We start from the raw sequence: 20,721 nt of genomic DNA, 5'->3' as shown, positions 1-20,721 counted from the left end.
TTTTATAATGTTTGTACCCTGTTTCGTGCTGCTACCATGTGTTGCTACCATGCTATGCTGTTGTCTTAGGTCTCTCTTGTCCTATATTTTTATTTAATTTCTTTTTATTTTGAATCCCGTCCCCGCAGGAGACATTTTGCCTTTTGGTAGGTCGTCATAGTAAATAAGAATTTGTTCTTAACTGACTTGCCTTGTTAAAAATACTAATAATAAAAAAAAAATGAAACAGACTCAAACTGATTCCAAATAGACTATATTTGAAAAAAGGAAATACACAAGAAACAGTAGCAGTCATTAACCATAGTCAACTAAATGTACGAAACTCTACATGGTGGATAAATGCTTAAAGATACTGTGTTGAACCAATGTTAATAATATATTTGATGTCAACACATGGCAGTGATATTATGTCCTTTAATACAATGTCCAGTGTTCCACTGGAGAAACAACATTTTGCCTGCCGTGTGGTTGAGACGTTTGCTGTTGATTACTTGTTCTCCATCTTGCCCTCTAACTCTAGAACAGTGTCAACAATCCTGCTCCTTTTTGGTCTGCTATAACGTTTTCTCACAGTAAACCAGACATGTTGACGGGTAACTTTTACATGAAATTGGTTGTATAAAAGGTGGTAGTGTGAAGGAGGTTACTTGGGTTGAACTCCAGAGGAATGGATGACTTTGTTCTTTAAACTTTGGCTGCTGTGGTTGTCCTTCTCTTTCTCCTCCTCCTCCTCCTCCCTTCTCTAACGCCATTCTTCCCTCATTTCTTCCTCTCTCCCTCTCTCTCTTCCTCTTTCTGTGTCTCTCTCGCTCATCCTCGCTCCCTCCCCTTATACATAGATCTTGACACTACCTTCCTTTACGTCGCTCCCTCTCCCCACCCTCTCCCTCTCCCCCTCCCCCTCACACCCAGACCTTACCCTTCCCTCCTCCCTCCCCTCCAGCGCCACTGCCTCCACAGCAGCCCCCTCCCAGGCCAGGGTGCTGTGTGGCGGGCAGGTTCTTGTAGATGGCCCTGGAGTATGGTATAAAGCAGAGCCCCAGCTGGAGGTGGCGGGCCAGGCGGCAGTAGGCGGCCAGAGCCAGGACCAGGAGGGGTGTGACCAGGAGGAAACCCACAACCAGGAGGGCCACACAGCCACCGTCATTCAGCAGGTCCGCGCAGTAGCGGGACGTCCCATGAGGGCGCACCTGGGGAGAGGGACACAGGTCTTTTTTCCCCCTGATTGTTTGTGTTACTGATTTTCACATGATCGTAAGAATGTTGCACTCAAAACGAAGAGATTGACAATGTCCCTCAGTGACTGTAAAATGACATTAATAATGCAATGTAAATGCAACAGAAATGCATTGATCTCACACGTTGCTATAACAAGGCCGTTTCTAACAAGCTAAAGCTAATGAGGCTTTCTGTTGGTGTCTTCTCAGACAGATGGAGATGGTTGGTTTCAGCGCCCGTGATCAGGACGAGTGAAGGACGGAGGAATCATGGAGGAATGCAAGGAGACGATGATGTGCCCCTCGTAGTGTGTGTCTGAGGTGAGGATAGACACAGAGCAGACAGCACTCTGACACACACACACACACACACACACACACACACACACACACACACACACACACACACACAGATTGAGCAACACTCACAAACCCAATCTGTTTTGTTCTTACAGACACATACTGACCCCACAAAGAACCAAGAGCCCTTCCATAGATTAAATGTGATTAATTGCCATTCTTATATCACGGCTGTGTAACATCACAATAATACCTATGGTACTTTACATTTAAAATGGTCATCTGTTGATGTGGTGTGTGATGCTGTTGGTGTGAGGGAGAAGAGGGTGAAGGGGGCGGGGACAGAGAATGTGTGAGGTATGGACAGGGAAAATGGAGGGGCTGAATTATCCTTCCTTAACTTCCATCTGGTAAGAACAGAATGAGAGAGTGGAGGGGGGAGCGATAGCAAGGCACCAAGAGTGGTGCAGGAGGTTGGGAGGTGAACAGGAGGAGAGAGGAGAGGAGAGGAATAGGAGAGGAGAGGCACAGGGAGAATGAGAGTAGAGGGAGATGAAAGGAGAGGATAGTTATAGGAGAGGGAGAGGAGAGGGAAAGGAGAGGAATAGGAGAGGAGAGGCATATAAAGTGTTGAGGGAGGTTGGGAGGTGAACAGAAGGAGAGAGGAGAGGAGAGGTATAGGAGAGGGACAGGGAGAGGAAAGGAGAGGAATAGGAGAGGAGAGGCACATAAAGTGTTGAGGGAAGTTGGGAGGTGAACACAGATAACACTACACGTTAATGTCTGTTCGTTTCCGCTTTCTGAGGCCTTATCAGGGATTTTATGTCCCAAACTTAATATTGTTTCTATTCATTCTTATTGAAGGCATGTGGTTGTGAGTTGGGTGTGTGTTGGGTATCTGGCTCTGAAATCATGCCACTGTCCATTTCAAGTTCTTGCAGCTGGTTAGCGAAGATCCTCTATATTTTTCAGAGTTTGTGACAGCAAACTGTGTGCTCAGGGTAACTTTTTCATCCCCCTCTCTCCTTTGTTTCATTCCTCTCTCTCTCTCTCTCTCTCTCTCTCCCTCCAGCCTAATCCTGTCTTAATCTGGTGCCACAAGGTTTCTAATTGGTCCGAGGGGAATCCTGTAACATGTCTCTTTGAACACAGACCCATGCTTGCATACCCTGATCATTAGTAAGGTGGTCAGACCAGTAGTGCTGTGGTCCTTCTTCCCATTCAAACTCTGACCTACTGTGACCTGTAGGGGTGGCTGGGTGGGAAACTAAAACTTGTGGGATTTATGGGGGTCAAAGGTGTGTGTGTTGGAGTGTGCGTGCGTGCACCCTCCCACCTCTACAGGGTCTTGCGTGCGTGCGTCTGTGTGAGTCTGTGTGTGTGAGCACAAGTGTGCTAAATGTATTTCACACGACATTTTGGATCTGTGCATGTGTGTGTTTAAAAGTTTCTTGGACAGCTTGTAAGAGTAGGCTAAAATACACCTAGATCTGGGACCAGCCAGGTTGGCTAATCCCTACCTCCCTCTCTTCTTGAAAGTTCCCACCACTGACGTCACTCTCCCCTGACTCCTGAGTCCTAACCTGTCCAGTCTGATTCTAAACCCTGACTGGCACCCTATTCCCTATATAGTGCACTACTTTTGACCAGAACTCTATGGGCCCGCAATGGTTAAAAGCAGTGCACTATAAGTGAGTGTGACGAGTTCCATTTGGGATGTAGCCCCTGTTCTTAAACATCTGCTTGTGAAACACATCACAAAGAGCCAAACTCCACCCTCATTTAAACTATTCCAAACTCCACCCTCATTTAAACTATTCCAAACTCCAACCTCATTTAAACTATTCCAAACTCCACCCTCATTTAAACTATTCCAAACTCCACCCTCATTTAAACTATTCCAAACTCCACCCTCATTTAAACTATTCCAAACTCCACCCTCATTTAAACTATTCCAAACTCCACCCTCATTTAAACTATTCCAAACTCCACCCTCATTTTAACTATTTGTCACGGTTGTCGTAGGAATGAGTGGACCAAAGTGCAGCGTGTGTGTCGTTCCACATTTGATTTATACTGTGAAACTATGGAATACATAAATAAACTGAATGACAAAAAAACAACAAACCGTGACGCAGAGGTGAAACATACACTACTCCAAACTAATCTCCCACGAACCCAGGTGGAAAAAAAACCCTACTTAAGTATGATCTCCAATTAGAGACAATGAGGACCAGCTGCCTCTAATTGGAGATCATCCCAAACAAAACCAACATAGAAATACAAAACCAGAACATGAACATAGAAATACAAAACATAGAAAAACACCCCCTGTCACGCCCTGACCTACTCTACCATAGAAAATAACATCTTACTATAGTCAGGACGTGACACTATTCCAAACTCCACCCTCATTTAAACTATTCCAAACTTGTGGTGGATGGTGAAAGTTTAGTTAGGATTTACAGTTAGTCCCTCCTGAAATGTCAGCCTGCTGTATAACATATAATTACTGGTTTCTTATCTAGTCAGATACTCCTGAGTACCTCTGAAAGGGTAAATTGTTATGACTGTTCTGGCAAACACCACTCACACTGACGCACACACACTGACGCACACACGCTGACACACACACACGTTGACACACACACGCTGACACAGATGAATTATGAATGTGAAATTTAAACGACACATAGGAATTTTGGAAGATGAATGTAAGTATTGCACAAATGCCCTTTAGTCTGTGTACACACATGCACACACACACCCTTCTTACCGTAGAATGACAGAGGAACCCGAACACCACCATGGCGATGGCGGGGGTGAGGATGAGTCCGAACACCAGTCCGGCCAGGCAGGCGTTGATCCCAGCGATGACCAGGTTCTGGGCCGTCACCAGCACCGAGCACGCCCAGCAGTCCAGAGAGCCTCGGAGCTCCAGGGGAGCGTCGCTACCACCTCCCCCACTCTCAGCTGCAGAGTACGGGGGGGGCACCACCACGCCGGAGGGGGTCCCCACAGGAGCGCTGGAGGCCAGAGAGTTGGAGTGCTGGAGGTGGTGGTGGTTGAGGGGAGAGAGCTCCTCGGAGAGCTCCAGAGCCTGGTGGTGGGCCCCCTTCTCCAGTGTACCGCTCACACTCATGGTCAACTAAGGAGGGAGAGATGGAGGTTAGCACAGGTTGATACGATGTAAACAACACAATGCAAAGCTACGTATATAATACGCTCCTTGTTCCTCGTTCTCGAGTGAACCAGCCTGTACAACATCGTTTTTTGGATGTATGCACATTTTAAAACGGCACTGTATTTGCATCGGAAGGACATTTGAAGTCTCTTCCTCTCTTGTCTATCTCAAACATGGTCCCTTGGTCGCCCATCCCTCCCTCCATCTTCAAAGGTAGTTCACAGGGAGGTCAGTTAGAGGAGTTATCTGCTAGAGGTAGAGGACGGCAGGCTGCGTGGTGCCATCTATAAACGCTCTCCCATCCTCTATCAGTGCAGCATGGTTATCTGAAAGCTGATTGGTCAGAGCGGGATGGTTATCTGAATGCTAATTGCCAGATGAGGGTGCACAGAGGATGATGATGGATAAGATGAAGAGGAAGGGTAAGAGACGGATGTGTGCATGCGCGTGTGTGTGTGTTTGTGTATGCTTCTGCACATGCCTGAATGTATTTGTTTATCGTTGGGCTGATAACAGACTGCAGTTCCTGTCTCGTTAGAAATAGAGAACCTAGAAGTGTGGTGTAACGTCATGTCCCTTTGTTCAAGACACTGTAAAGGTGTTGTTTGATTCTTCCAGTATGGTAAAAAAAAAAAAAAAACACAAAATGATAATAGACCAAGTTTCAAGTTCCCTTGAATCAGCTATAAGTTACAACTCCTAACTGACATGTCCCATTAACGCTGACAGGATAGCACCCCCTCCCCATGCTAACTAAGCGTTGCCCTGACCAGCCTGAACAATGGACTGAGGTCAGCGGCCAGCCCGCCTTCCAGAAATAACCCCCCAGACCTCGGCACCGCAGACCAGAGGGGCCAAGGCCCAGGACTTAACACTGTTTTTTTTCAAAAGTAGTGTTATTGAGCAATATTCCACAGGTGCAGGGTACAAATAATGCCATAGGAAAGATAATGCGTTTCGGTAGTATTCAAGCACACCCATGAGTCTTCTAGCAGCTTGAAGAGAGCACGACAACGCCTATTCCCCCTCAGGAGACAGAAAAGATTTGGCATGGGTCCTCAGATCCTCAAAAAGTTCTACAGCTGCACCATCGAGAGCATCCTGACTGGTTGCATCACTGCCTGGTATGGCAACTGCACGGCCTCCAACCGCAAGGCATTACAGAGGGTATTGCGTACGGCTCAGTACATCACTGGGGCCAAGCTTCCTGCCATCCAGGACCTTTATACCAGGCGGTGTTAGAGGAAGGCCCAAAAAATTGCGAAGAACTCCAGCCACCCGAGTCATAGACTGTTCTCTCTGCTACTGACTATTTATATTGTCCCAACCCCACCATTTTTACGCTGCTGCTACTCTCTATATACTATCCATGCATAGTTACTTTACCTCTACCTACATGTACATATTGCCTCAGTTACCTCGACTAACCGGTGCCCCCGCACATTGACTCTTTTATTTTGTATTTTATTTATTTCACCTTTATTTAATTAACCAGGTAAGCTAGTTATTAACAAGTTCTCATTTACAACTGCGACCTGGCCAAGATAATGCAAAGCAGTGCGACACAAACAACAACACAGAGTTACACATGGAATAAACAAACATACAGTCAATAATACAATAAAAAAAGTCTATATACAGTGTGTGCAAATGAGGTAGGATAAGGGAGGTAAGGCAATAAATAGGCCATAGTGGCGAAATAATTACAATATAGCAATTAAACACTGGAGTGATAGATGTGCAAAAGATGAGTGTGCAAGTAGAGATACTGGGGTGCAAAGGAGCAAAATAACTCAAATAAATAACAGTATGGGGATGAGGTAGGTAGTTGGATGGGCTATTTACAGATGGGCTATGTACAGGTGCAGTGATCTGTGAGCTGCTCTGACAGTTGGTGCTTAAAGCTAGTGAGGGAGATATGAGTCTCCAGCTTCAGTGATTTTTGCAGTTCGTTCCAGTCATTGGCAGCAGAGAACTGGGAGGAAAGGCAGCCGAAGGAGGAATGGGCTTTGGGGGTGACCAGTGAGATATACCTGCTGGAGCGCGTGCTACGAGTGGGTGCTGCTATGGTGACCAGTGAGCTGAGATAAGGTGGGGCTGTGAGCTGGAGACTCATATCTCCCTCACTAGCTTTAAGCACCAGCTGTCAGAGCAGCTCACAGATCACTGCACCTGTACTTAGCCCATCTGTAAACAGCCCATCTATCTACCTACCTCATCCCCATACTGTATTTATTTATTTATCTTGCTCCTTTGCACCCCAGTATCTCTACTTGCACATTCGTCTTCTGCACATCTACCATTCCAGTGTTTAATTGTTATATTGTAATTACTTCGCCACCATGGCCTATTTATTGCCTTAACTTACCTCATTTGCACTCACTGTATATAGACTTGTTGTTTTCTTTTGTTCTACCGTTTTATTGACTGTATGTTTTGTTTATTCCATGTGTAACTCTGTGTTGTTCTATGTGTCGAATTGCTACACTTTATCTTGGCCAGGTCGCAGTTGCAAATGAGAACTTGTTCTCAACTAGCCTACCTGGTTAAATAAAGGTGAAATAAAAAATAAAAAAAATAAAAAATTGTTACTGACTCGATAAGTGCTTACTTTACGTTCTACGTCAGTCTCCTATTGTTAGTAAAGTGTTGTTCAGGTTTAAGGTCAGGGGTCCAGGAAGAGGGAAACCTGCTCACTCATTGTGTCACGACTTAAAATAGGCCTACACTTGGCCGCTCCATCTGTTTTACACATCCCATGTACTTGTTATTCTTTGAAAAATGACACGTCATTGTTTCTCATAACTCTGGAGACATTGATCTTAATCTGCTATAGAAGTGACTAAATCATGTCCTATGGTATTTTCAAATGACCTTCCTCTGTAGCTTCATGGCTGCTAATACAACACCAAATTACATTCAACCTGGTCCTTGAACGATTCTCATAATATATTCTCTAATCTAGAACATACTGAAGCAACTCTATTGTCTTTTGCCTGGCAGTTGCACACATGTTATTACCGAATGTTATTATGTTGTTATCTATGTTATTATCTATGCATTTAATTATCAGTGATGCTAACAGGAATTGTAATTTTAAAATGCTATTAATTTTCTGAATGCTTTTCACAGATATTGGAGTAGTTGTGGTCTAAATGGAATGCTTTAGTTAGTTCAACTCCCTCCCTGGGTCTCTACGTTCTCACTCACATTGATGTGCAGCCTGGTAGAGCCTCTCTCTCTTCCTCACTCTTCTCCTTCTCTTCTCTTTCTCTTCTTTTCCTTCTCTTCTCTTTCTCTTCTTCTCTCTTCTCTTCTTCTCTCTTCTCTTCTCTTCTCACTTCTCTTCTTCTTCTCTCTTCTTCTCTTTCTCTTTCTCCTTCTCTTCTTCTCTCTTCTCTTCTCTTTCTCTTCTTCTCTCTTCTCCTTCTCTTTTTTCTCTTCTTCTCTTCTCTTCTCCTTCTCTTCTCTTTCTTCTTCTCTTTCTCCTTCTCTTCTCTTCTCCTTCTCTTCTTCTCTCTTCTCCTTGAAGTTCCAGTGAAAGAATCTCTTTCTCCACTTATTCAAACAGGTGGACAAGCTTTAAATGTTCTCTCTCTCCTGCCTTTCCTCAAATCTCCCCTGCGTTTTGGCTTTGGCTTTTCCCTCTGTATCAGTTCAGATTCCTTCACACTCTTCTTAAAGAAGTTGTGACCAGCTCGTGTAGCAGTGGTATGCTGACCTCCTGTAGACGTAATCGCTTGCTGTTTCCTCTCTGCACTGTACAGGGTCGTCGGTCCGTCAGGGATAAGTCAGTGTCGGTCCCCCTCCCCTATTTCTCAGATTGAAGTGCTTCGTCCTTTCACCTGATGTTCTCTCCCTGACTGCAGTCGACCACTCCAGCCTCAGCGTTTTGGGTCTCAGCTCTTTAGAAGTGGCCCAGACCTCTGTACGTCCCTCCTTCAGTCCGTCCCGCCTTCTCCTCCTATTCTCACACTGACTACGTTTGATACAAGAGCCCCTCTTGAGGAATTAGAGGGATGCCTTTCTCTCACACTCTCACTCACTTCTCCCTCACTCATTCCCCCCCGCTCCCTTTCTTAACTACTACATTGAGGGCTTGTGTCCCCACCCTCACTCCTCTCCCTCTTAACTACTATAACCCTTGCCTGTAAAGCCCCCCCTTCTCTCTATCCCTCTGTTATCTGTGTGCAGCACTCTGTGTTTGGGGTTGGAGCCAGGCTGCTTCTCTGATAACCTGTGAAGGGATTGAGCCTGTGGAGAGAGGGAGGGGGGATTAGGAGAGAGGGAGAGAGGGGGAGAAGGAGAGAGGGAGTGTGTATTTAAAGAGCTGCTATGTGGCTGTGGTCTAATCAGCAGACAGGGATGGAGCAGAGGCTGCGTGGTGCCACTGACATCCCCCACCATGCTACAGACAACCCTAGTTGCTTAGACTAATTCATGTAAAGATGGACATTAGCCAGTGCTTTTATTATTTAACAAAGATTTCTGTAAGGAAAGTGTAACAAGTGTTGGTATTATACTGTACTTACAATGGTAGACCTTAAACCCTAACCCCATCCCCAACCCTAGCTCTAGCTGTAACCCTAACCCATGAGTCTGCAGCAGTGGAAGATAGCGGTGTGAGAGAGAGAGAGAGCAGCTTCACACAGCTCTGATAGTGTTTATGGATGGGTCCTTGATTCCCACTGAGAAACACCAAGAACCCAGATGAAGAAAGACCAGGAATAGAGGGTGAAGGAGGTATAGAGGATGGATGTCATAACAGTTACGTCACGCAGAGATGCAAAAGATGCTAGCGAGGAAGTCCAGAGTGAATGAGAGAAACGCCACCACGTGATGAACAAGACAATGTCAGGAGCCACGGATCGGAGGGATAACTGGAAGGAGGAAAAAGGGATAAAAGGAGAGAGAGGTCAGACAAAGAACTTCTGAACTGATAAGAGAGAGAGTGCAGATCACAGAGTAATTACTGTTGTCTGATCGGATTTTCTCCCTCTCTCCATCTCTCCCCTTTTTCTCTGTTCTCGCTCTCTTCGCCCCTTTGAGCTGGTCAGTATTTATTTACCGTGTCCCTCCACTGGGCTTTATCCCTGATCGCTACAGATATTTCAGTCTCTTTTATCTGTATCTGAGCGGAGAAGAGAGGGGTCAAGGGGCAGGAGGGGAGAACTGAGAGACCGGGGGGGGGGATCCAAACAGGCTCAAATAGATGAGTTAGAGATACTGTTGATCTTTACCATCTTTTACTGCACACTTCTACTGGGCTTCACATGTTCATGTTTTTGGCTAGCTTATATAATGCTTATCCGAACCAAGAAAGAAGAAAATGCCTTATCAGTACCATCTTCTACCACTACAACCCAAGAGCCTGACTTACAGATGTGTTTGCGTCCTATGCGGCCTGTGGTTTACCTTTTTAAATGTTGGATTATGTAAGAAGAAGCGGAAGATGAATGAGTAGATGGGACGGGAGGAGGGTGGAAGAGAGGGATGTGGTTGACGCAATTCAATCAGAAGTGTTGCTGAAAGAGAGTGTGTGCTGGAGAGGGAGTGAGAGAAGAAGAAGTAAGCAATGGAGAAAATAGCTTCTAAAACAAACTGTCGTTGCGTCTGTGGCAGGGAATATAATCAAGCTTGAAACCGATCACTGGTTGATTGGGTAATTGCAGTGTTTACATGTGATAGTGGCATTTTGTTTTGTCTGTCCAGTCAGCTCTTTCTCAATAGTCTTGTGGAACCTCCATAGAAGACATGTACTGTTAAGCAACTCCAGTGTAGATTTGGCCTTGCGTTGTAGGTTATTTTCCTACTGAAAGGTGAATTCATCTCCTATTGTATGGTGTAAAGCAGACCGATGCAGGTTTTCCTCAATGATTTTGTCTGTGTTTAGCTCCATCTCGTTCCTCTTTATCTTGAAAAACTCTCCAGTATTTGCTGATGTCAAGCATACCCATATCATGATGCCAGTGGTGGTTGGTGACGTTTAAGGTGAGGGAGTATGATCATTTTTTTGATGAGCTTGGCCTTATTTCTTTTACAGCATATTGGATGACAGTCATTCATATTCCATTCACCCAGCTCAATGTAACATCGACAGGTTTAGGCTACTACATGATACTCAAAGTTTCCCTGTACCCATCATGAGATTGCTACAACCTAGCCTATGAATGAAACTTTACAACATACAGTGCCTTTGGAAAGTATTAAGACCCCTTGACTTTTTCCACATTTTGTTAGGTTACAGCCTTATTCTAAAATAACCCTCATCAATCTACACACAATACCACATAATGACAAAGCAAAAACTGGTTTTTAGAAATATAAAATTTACATACAGTTGAAGTCGGAAGTTTACATACACTTAGGTTGGAGTCATTAAAACTCGTTTTTCAACCACTCCACAAATTTCTTGTTAACAAACTATAGTTTTGGCAAGTCGGTTAGGACATCTACCTTGTGCATGACACAATTACTTTTTCCAACAATTGTTTACAGACAGATTATTTCACTTATAATTCACTGTATCACAATTCCAGTGGGTCAGAAGTTTACATACACTAAGTTGACTGCGCCTTTAAACAGCTTGGAAAATTCCAGAAAATGATGTCATGGCTTTAGAAGCTTCTGATAGGCTAATTGACATCCTTTGAGTCAATTGGAGGTGTACCTGTGGATGTATTTCAAGGCCTACCTTCAAACTCAGTGCCTCTTTGCTTGACATCATGGGAAAATCAAAAGAAATCAGCCAAATCAAATCCAAGTTTATTTGTCACGTGCGCCAAATACAACAGGTGTAGACTTTACAGGGAAATGCTTACTTACAGGCTCTAACCAATAGTGCAAAAAAGGTATTAGGTGAACAATAGGTAAGTAAAGAAATAAAAAGACAGGCTATATACAGTAGCGAGGCTAAAAAAGTAGTGAGGCTATATACAGACACCGGTTAGTCAGGCTTATTGAGGTAGTATGTACATGTAGATATGGTTAAAGTGACTATGCATATATGATGAACAGAGAGTAGCAGTAGCGTAAAAGAGGGGTTGGCGGGTGGTGGGTGGGACACAATGCAGATAGCCCGGTTAGCCAATGTGCGGGAGCACTGGTTGGTCGGCCCAATTGAGGTAGTATGTACATGAATGTATAGTTAAAGTGACTATGCATATATGATAAACAGAGAGTAGCAGCAGCGTAAAATAGAAGAAGTCTCCTAGAGATGAACGTACTTTGGTGCGAAAAGTGCAAATCAACCTTGTGAAGATGCTGGAGGAAACAGGTACAAAAGTATCTATATCCACAGTAAAATGAGTCCTATATCGACATAACCTGAAAGGCCGCTCAGCAAGGAAGAAGCCACTGCTCCAAAACCGCCATAAAAAAGCCAGACTACGGTTTTCAACTGCATATGGGGACAAAGATTGTACTTTTTTGAGAAATGTCCTCTGGTCTGATGAAACAAAAATAGAACTGTTTGGCCATAATGAACATCGTTATGTTTGGAGGAAAAGGGGGAGGCTTGCAAGCCAAAGAACACCATCCCAACCGTGAAGCACGGGGGTGGCAGCTACTGTTGAGGCTACTGTAGACCTTCATTGCAAAACAGTGTGTTTTAATCAATTATTTGGTGACGTGAATATACAGCATTTAGTATAGTTTTATCTAAAAAGGATAACTTTTTTTATGTTTCACTATTTCTATTTCACTGAAGAGGATGGTCATCCTCTTCCTCCTCTGAGGAGCCCACTGTATGATGCAGCCACCACCATGCTTGAAAATGAGGCAGTTAATCGGAGATGTGTTGTGTTGGATTTGTCCCAAACATAAGGCTTTGCATTTAGGCCAAAAGGTGTATTCCATTGTAGTTGCAGTATTACTTTAGTGTCTTGTTGGATACAAGATTTTGAATATTTGAGTTCTGTATATTTGTATTCTTCTTTTCACTCTGTCATCACAGCCATTGAACTCTGTAACTGTTTTAAAATCACCACTGGCCTCATGGTAACATCCCTGAGCAGTTTCATTCCTGTCCTGCAGCTCAGTTCAGAAGGACGACTGTATCTTGATGTGTCTGGGTGGTTTTATATATAATTGTGTGTCAAAAACAATTTCCCCCTTGGAACATTACATTTTTACATTTTAGTCATTTAGCAGACGCTCTTATCCAGAGCAACTTACAGTAGTGAATGCATACATTTCATACATTTTATTTCTGTGCTGACCCCCCGTGGGAATCAAACCCACAACCCTGGCGTTGCAAACACCATGCTCTACCAACTGAGCTACAGGGAAGTAATTATATCCCAATCCACAGCATAACTATTAACTTGACCGTGTTTAAATATGTATAAGATATATGATTTGTTATTGTTACCCATCTACCAATCACTGCCCTTCTTTATGAGGCTTTCAAAAAGTGCTTCCTGGTCTTCATAGTTGAATCTGTGCTTGAAATTCAATACTTGACTGAGGGACCTTAACAGATGTTGTATGTATGGGGGACAGAGGAAGGGTTATCATGTCAACATGTACAGTTGAAGTCGGAAGTTTACATACACCTTAGCCAAATACATTTAAACTCAGTTTTCACAATTCCTGACATTTAATCCTAGTAAACATTCCCTGTCTTAGGTCAGTTAGGATCACTACTTTATTTTAAGAATGTGAAATGTCAGAATAATAGTAGAGAATGATTTATTTCAGGTTTTATTTCTTTCATCACATTCCCAGTGGGTCAGAAGTTTACATACACTCAATTAGTATTTGGTAACATAGCCTTTACATTGTTTAACTTGGGTCAAACATTTCATGTAGCCTTCCACCAGCTTCCCACAATAAGTTGGGTGAATTTTGGCCCATTCCTCCTGACAGAGCTGGTGTAACTGAGTCAGGTTTGTAGGCCTCCTTGCTCGCAGACGTTTTTTCAGTTCTGCCCACACATTTTCTATAGGATTGAGGTCAGGGCTTTGTGATGGCCACTCCAATACCTTGACTTTGTTGTCCTTAAGCCATTTTGCCACAACTTGGAAGTATGCTTGGGGTCATTGTTCATTTGGAAGACCCATTTGCGACCGAGCTTTAACTTCCTAACTGATGTCTTGAGCTGTTGCTTCAATATATCCACATCATTTTCCTGCCTCATGATGCCATCTATTCTGTGAAGTGCACCAGTCCCTCCTGCAGCAAAGCACCCCCACAACATGATGCTGCCACCCCCGTGCTTCACGGTTGGGATGGTGTTCTTCGGCTTGCAAGCCTCCCCCTTTTTCCTCCAAACATAACGATGGTCATACATTTGTACCTGTTTCCTCCAGCATCTTCACAAGGTTGATTTGCACTTTTCGCACCAAAGTACGTTCATCTCTAGGAGACAGAACGCGTCTCCTTCCTGAGTGGTATGATGGCTGCGTGGTCCCATGGTGTTCATACTTGCGTACTATTGTTTGTACAGATGAACGTGGTACCTTCAGGCGTTTGGAAATTGCTCCCAAGGATGAGCCAGACTTGTGGAGGTCTACAATTTTTTTTCTGAGGTCTTGGCTGATTTCTATTGATTTTCCCATGATGTCAAGCAAAGAGGCACTGAGTTTGAAGGTAGGCCTTGAAATACATCCACAGGTACACCTCCAATTGACTCAAATGATGTCAATTAGCCTATCAGAAGCTTCTAAAGCCATGACATAATTTTCTGGAATTTTCCAAGCTGTTTAAAGGCACAGTCAACTTAGTGTATGTAAACTTCTGACCCACTGGAATTGTGATACAGTGAATTATAAGTGAAATAATCTGTCTGTAAACAATTGTTGGAAAAAGTAATTGTGTCATGCACAAAGTAGATGTCCTAATCGACTTGCCAAAACTATAGTTTGTTAACAAGAAATTTGTGGAGTGGTTGAAAAACAAGTTGTAATGACTCCAACCTAAGTGTATGTAAACTTCCGACTTGAACTGTATTATTTCAACAAGAGTGAATCCATGTAATTTATTAAGACATTTTAAGCCACATTTTACTCCTGAACTAATTTAGACTTGCCTGAACAAAGGGGCTGAATACTTGCAACTACTATTTTAGTTCTCACATTCTTGTTAATCTTTTCAAAAATATCAGTTTTCTTCCACTTTCACATTATAGAGTATTTTGAGTAGATTGACAAAAAAATTACGACTAAATCCGTTTCAATCCCACTTTGTAACAATAAAATGCCAAGAAATCCGAGGGATATTGATAATTTTGCAAGGCGCTGTATGTATCCACACGACAATCTATATTTCACTGATCCTATCTTAGTAATTATAAATGAATAATAGCTTAATTCATAGTCGGTGACCAACAATAGCTTGGTCAAAAATAGCTTCAAAGGCTTTCTAGATTTTCCCATCATTAGTCCAACAACATGATGATCACACTAGTCCCTTGAGCCAGCATTGTGTTGGTGGGGTGTGAGTGTACGGTCACGGCCATCTGTGGCCATCAGATCAAGGTGGAGTCAAGGGGCCAGGGTTCCGGTCTAGAAGCTACAGTTTCGCTTCGGTACTGCAGTTTAACTGACACCTGGCCTAGAAAGACCATTTCCATGTAAAGCCACGTAGAGGTCAGATTTGAAAATTCCTAATAAGACACTTTAGCGATCATCTTTCTGCACAAAACATCTATTGAATTATTCATATAATTGTCACTCAGGCTGATTTATTCTTTTTTTAAATACTTTTTTTAATCATTCACAGCCGAAGATATTAACATTTTATATTTATCCAATGTCTGTCATGTTTTTTGGATGACGTGATGACGTCGTCGCTGCTACACTCAGTGCTAGTGCGCATGTGATGGTTCTTATACACCGGATGCAACCTGGATATAGACGGTCCATGAATCAGCATATGCGAACGTGAGTAAATTTCCTTGAAAACAACGGGCGGACATCTTGGACGCATTCTCCAGTTCTTATTATACCCTCAGTGGGTGGCGTGGACGGCGGATGCGGCTTCCTGTGGAAGCAGGATGTCCTCCATTCTGTCCAGCTTTCCTCCGTCCTCGTTGACCTCTTCACCCAGGGCCACAGGATGGGACACACTGACATTCCTTCTCTCACTTGCGGGACCGGGATTTTTCTAGATTGGTGGATATATGTTTGGTGTTTTTGAAATATGAGCGGCCTTGTTACTTCATTGTCCCCCACGGTGATATGTGCGTAAGTCTCCTGATTGTGTTCGATCAATCATGGATGCAAAAAAACGATTACTGGTTATCCATTCCTATACTCTCAGAGAATGCACAGCCAGAAATGTGTTGGTGGGTGGGCCCCCTCCAAAAAAGAGAAGCGTTTGCCATTTTATAGCTAATCTCATGCTGTTCTACACATTTTGTCATGAGGCTAGGCAAAATGTGGCTGTTTTAAAGCAAATCCCTTGCAATGCTAAACATTTTATAATGGGACAGAAATGAAAATTTGCAGTTTTATAGGTCATCTCCTGCTATTCTACACATTTTGCCATGAGGCTGAGAGAAAATGTAGCATTTCTAATGCTAAAATATAGGTGTGTTGACTGTGATAAAGGCACTGGATTATGAGCTGTCTTGTTTGCTAAATGAACCAATTTAAATAGGCAGTGGAATGGTGCATATAGCCATAGAAGCACTGTGACATATGCCTCAATGCAGTCATAAACTCAGCAAAAAAGAAACGTCCTCTCACTGTCAACTGCGTTTATTTTCAGCAAACTTAACGTGTAAATATTTGCATGAACATAAGATTCAACAACTGAGACATAAACTGAACAAGTTCCACAGACATGTGACTAACAGAAATTGAAGAATGTGTCCCTGAACAAAGGGTGGGTCAAAATCAAAAGTAACAGTCAGTATCTGGTGTGGCCACCAGCTGCATTAAGTACTGCAGTGCATCTCCTCCTCATGGACTGCACCAGATTTGCCAGTTCTTGCTGTGAGATGTTACTCCACTCTTCCAGCAAGTTTCCGGACATTTCTGGGGCGAATGGCCCTAGCCCTCACCCTCAGATCCAACAGGTCCCAGACGTGCTCAATGGGTTTTGAGATCCGGGCTCTTCGCTGGCCATGGCAGAACACTGATATTTCTGCCTTACAGGAAATCACGCACAGAACAAGCAGTATGGTTGGTGGCATTGTCATGCTGGAGGGTCATGTCAGGATTAGCCTGCAGGAAGGGTACCACATGAGGGAGGAGGATGTCTTCCCTGTAACGCACAGTGTTGAGATTGCCTGCAATGACAACAAGCTCAGTCCGATGATGCTGTGACACACTGCCCCAGACCATGACGGACCCTCCACCTCCAAATCGATCCCGCTCCAGAGTACAGGCCTCGGTGTAACGCTCATTCCTTCGATGATAAACACGAATCCGACCATCACCCCTGGTGAGACAAAACCGTGACTCGTCAGTGAAGAGCACTTTTTGCCAGTCCTGTCTGGTCCAGCGACGGTGGGTTTGTGCCCATAGGCGACGTTGTTGCCGGTGATGTCTAGTGAGGACCTGCCTTACAACAGGCCTTCAAGCCCTCAGTCCAGCCTCTCTCAGTCTATTGCGGACAGTCTGAGCACTGATGGAGGGATTGTGCGTTCCTGGTGTATCTCAGGCAGTTGTTGTTGCTGTCCTGTACCTGTCCCGCAGGTGTGATGTTCGGATGTACCGATCCTGTGCAGGTGTTGTTACACGTGGTCTGCCACTGCGAGGACGATCAGCTGTCTGTCCTGTCTCCCTGTAGCGCTGTCTTAGGTGTCTCACAGTACGGACATTGCAATTTATTGCCCTGGCCATATCTGAAGTCCTCATGCCTCCTGCAGCACGCCTAAGGCACGTTCACGCAGATGTGCAGGGACCCTGGGCATCTTTCTTTTGGTGTTTTTCAGAGTCAGTAGAAAGGCCTCTTTAGTGTCCTAAGTTTCCATAACTGTGACCTCAATTGCCTACCGTCTGTAAGTGTCTTAATGACCGTTCCACAGGGTGCATGTTCATTAATTCATTAATTGTTCATTGGGAAACAGTGTTTAAACCCTTTACAATGAAGATCTGTGAAGTTATTTGGATTTTTATGAATTATCTTTGAAAGACAGGGTCCTGAAAAAGTGACGTTTCTTTTTTTGCTGAGTTTGTGGCTTATTGAAGGTGTGGATTTTGGTTATTTTTGGCAACCCACCCCATGGGAGTGAATGTCATTCCAGTTTTTCCGTTCTGTTATATTTCATCAAATCTGACTAACCCAGTGCACCGCTTGCTATGAATATCTATAGGTGTTTGCATGTTTGGGTAAAAAAACAAATAATGTCCCGTTTGGAACACAAAGTAAAGAGCATTATTATTTGTATTTTTAATGTTTTTGCTCAATCTGATTGGGTGGGCCTACGCCTCTCTACTGTAGTGTCAGTCAGTGGAATTAGCTGAGGGGGAAACTGAAATCTGGACTTTGTCATTGAATCCTGTGGGTTCACTACGGTTTCCTGCCCTGTCTTCTGTGTGACACTGTGTGTTTGTTTGGGCCTGCTTTTTTAACCTTGGATAGAATTCACCTTATGGAAACCACTCACTTAATTTTATACACACACACTCATGTCAAACAAAAGGAACCGTTAGTGATTGACTTGAATGAGGAGACCTCTGCAAGTGCCAGAGATAAGATCTAGCTCGGCTAAGCGATATGAGGGTTCGGTTTGTTATTGTATATGGGCCCAAAGCGTAAATAGAAGATATGTGCTCTCACCCACGTCAGTGGTCAGCCTATCAGCCTCAGGCAGGAAGTCAGTGAAAAAAAAGGGCTAGATTCAATCTAAATCACTTAAGTTCAGCGTTAGTGTGATTCAAACTTAAAAGGCAATGTTGCATAGTCAGACTGCTTTCACAGTAAAACTCTGCATAGGTCAGCTCAGTCAGAAATTACTCTTACATTTCGATTGCGAAAGATATACTGCTCAAAAAAATAAAGGGAACACTTAAACAACACATCCTAGATCTGAATGAAAGAAATAATCTTATTAAATACTTTTTTCTTTACATAGTTGAATGTGCTGACAACAAAATCACACAAAAATAGTCAATGGAAATCCAATTTATCAACCCATGGAGGTCTGGATTTGGAGTCACACTCAAAATTAAAGTGGAAAACCACACAACAGGCTGATCCAACTTTGATGTAATGTCCTTAAAACAAGTCAAAATGAGGCTCAGTAGTGTGTGTGGCCTCCAAGTGCCTGTATGATCTCCCTACAACGCCTGGGCATGCTCCTGATGAGGTGGCGGATGGTTTCCTGAGGGATCTCCTCCCAGACCTGGACTAAAGCATCCGCCAACTCCTGGACAGTCTGTGGTGCAACGTGGCGTTGGTGGATGGAGCGAGACATGATGTCCCAGATGTGCTCAATTGGATTCAGGTCTGGGGAACTGGCGGGCCAGTCTATAACATCAATGCCTTCCTCTTGCAGGAACTGCTGACACACTCCAGCCACATGAGGTCTAGCATTGTCTTGCATTAGGAGGAACCCAGGGCCAACCGCACCAGCATTTGGTCTCACAAGGGGTCTGAGGATCTCAAATCGGTACCTAATGGCAGTCAGGCTACCTCTGGCGAGCACATGGAGGGCTGTGCGGCCCCCCAAAGAAATGCCACCCCACACCATGATTGACCCACCGCCAAACCGCTCATGCTGGAGGATGTTGCAGGCAGCAGAACGTTCTCCACGGCGTCTCCAGACTCTGTCACGTCTGCCACGTCACGTCTGCTTTCATCTGTGAAGAGCACAGGGCGCCAGTGGCGAATTTGCCAATCTTGGTGTTCTCTGGCAAATGCCAAACGTCCTGCACGGTGTTGGGCTGTAAGCACAACCCCCACCTGTGGACGTCGGGCCCTCATACCACCCTCATGGAGTCTGTTTCTGACCGTTTGAGCAGACACATGCACATTTGTGGCCCGCTGGAGGTCATTTTGCAGTGCTCCTCCTGCTCCTCCTTGCACAAAGGCGGAAGTAGCGGTCCTGCTGCTGGGTTGTTGCACTCCTACGACCTCCTCCACGTCTCCTGATGTACTGGCCTGTCTCCTGGTAGCGCCTCCATGCTCTGGACACTACGCTGACAGACACAGCAAACCTTCTTGCCACAGCTCGCATTGATGTGCCATCCTGGATGAGCTGCACTACCTGAGCCACTTGTGTGGGTTGTAGACTCCGTCTCATGCTACCACTAGAGTGAAAGCACCGCCAGCATTCAAAAGTGACCAAAACATCAGCCAGGAAGCATAGGAACTGAGAAGTGGTCTGTGGTCCCCACCTGCAGAACCACTCCTTTATTGGGGGTGTCTTGCTAATTGCCTATAATTTCCACCTGTTGTCTATTCCATTTGCACAACAGCATGTGAAATGTATTGTCAATCAGTGTTGCTTCCTAAGTGGACAGTTTGATTTCACAGAAGTGTGATTGACTTGGAGTTACATTGTGTTGTTTAAGTGTTCCCTTTATTTTTTTGAGCAGTGTATAACGCTTCAGCGATACAGATTGAGTCCAGCTTAAAGAGGGCTTTATTCATTGATCTATAGTTCTAGATTGTATATAGCATAGATTTTATAGGCTACCACTCTGGCCTTTGTTTTCAGATTGGGATGTTACGTTCAATATGTAACTATTCTAACATTCTTCCCATTATTTATTTAGGTTAGGTTAACAATTGGTGGCTGTATCAGGTATGAGATGTGGTTTGTTTGAGACATCTGCAAAAACACTCCTTCAGATGAGGTATGTACCATCAATAGAATTTAAACAATTAAACTATATGCACGTTTTTGGCTTTATCAAAAGTGTTTATTTATTAATAAGTCATAGTAAATGTCACACAAATTCACAAAGTGTTTAAGACATGTCTGGCTCAGTTGGTGTGTGTGTGTGTGTGTGTGTGTGTGTGTGTGTGTGTGGTGTGTGTGTGTGTGTGCGTGTGTGCGTGTGCGCGAGTGTATATTCTCTAAGGAGTGCAGTTTTAAATAAATGACCACAAAGAGAAGGAAGG

General features: G+C 44.0%; 1 protein-coding gene across 1 annotated transcript; it reads right to left on the bottom strand.

Moving 5' to 3' along the window:
* Nucleotides 1-237: 237 nt before the first annotated feature.
* LOC106608829 (transmembrane protein 88) lies at nt 238-8,815 on the bottom strand. Its single transcript, XM_014207000.3, has 3 exons — nt 7,912-8,815; nt 4,294-4,665; nt 238-1,190 (listed from the first exon to the last, which is right to left on the bottom strand). Exons 2-3 carry the CDS (start codon nt 4,657-4,659, stop codon nt 903-905), a joined length of 654 nt encoding a protein of 217 aa, XP_014062475.1. The 5' UTR covers nt 4,660-4,665; nt 7,912-8,815; the 3' UTR covers nt 238-902.
* Nucleotides 8,816-20,721: the final 11,906 nt, after the last annotated feature.

This window comes from Salmo salar, chromosome 07, assembly GCF_965601325.2.
Source record: "Salmo salar chromosome 07, fSalSal1, whole genome shotgun sequence".
In the NCBI taxonomy this organism is placed as follows: Eukaryota; Metazoa; Chordata; class Actinopteri; order Salmoniformes; family Salmonidae; genus Salmo; species Salmo salar.
Note: the sequence above shows the minus strand (reverse complement) of the source record. Positions and strands in the feature narration are given on the sequence as shown.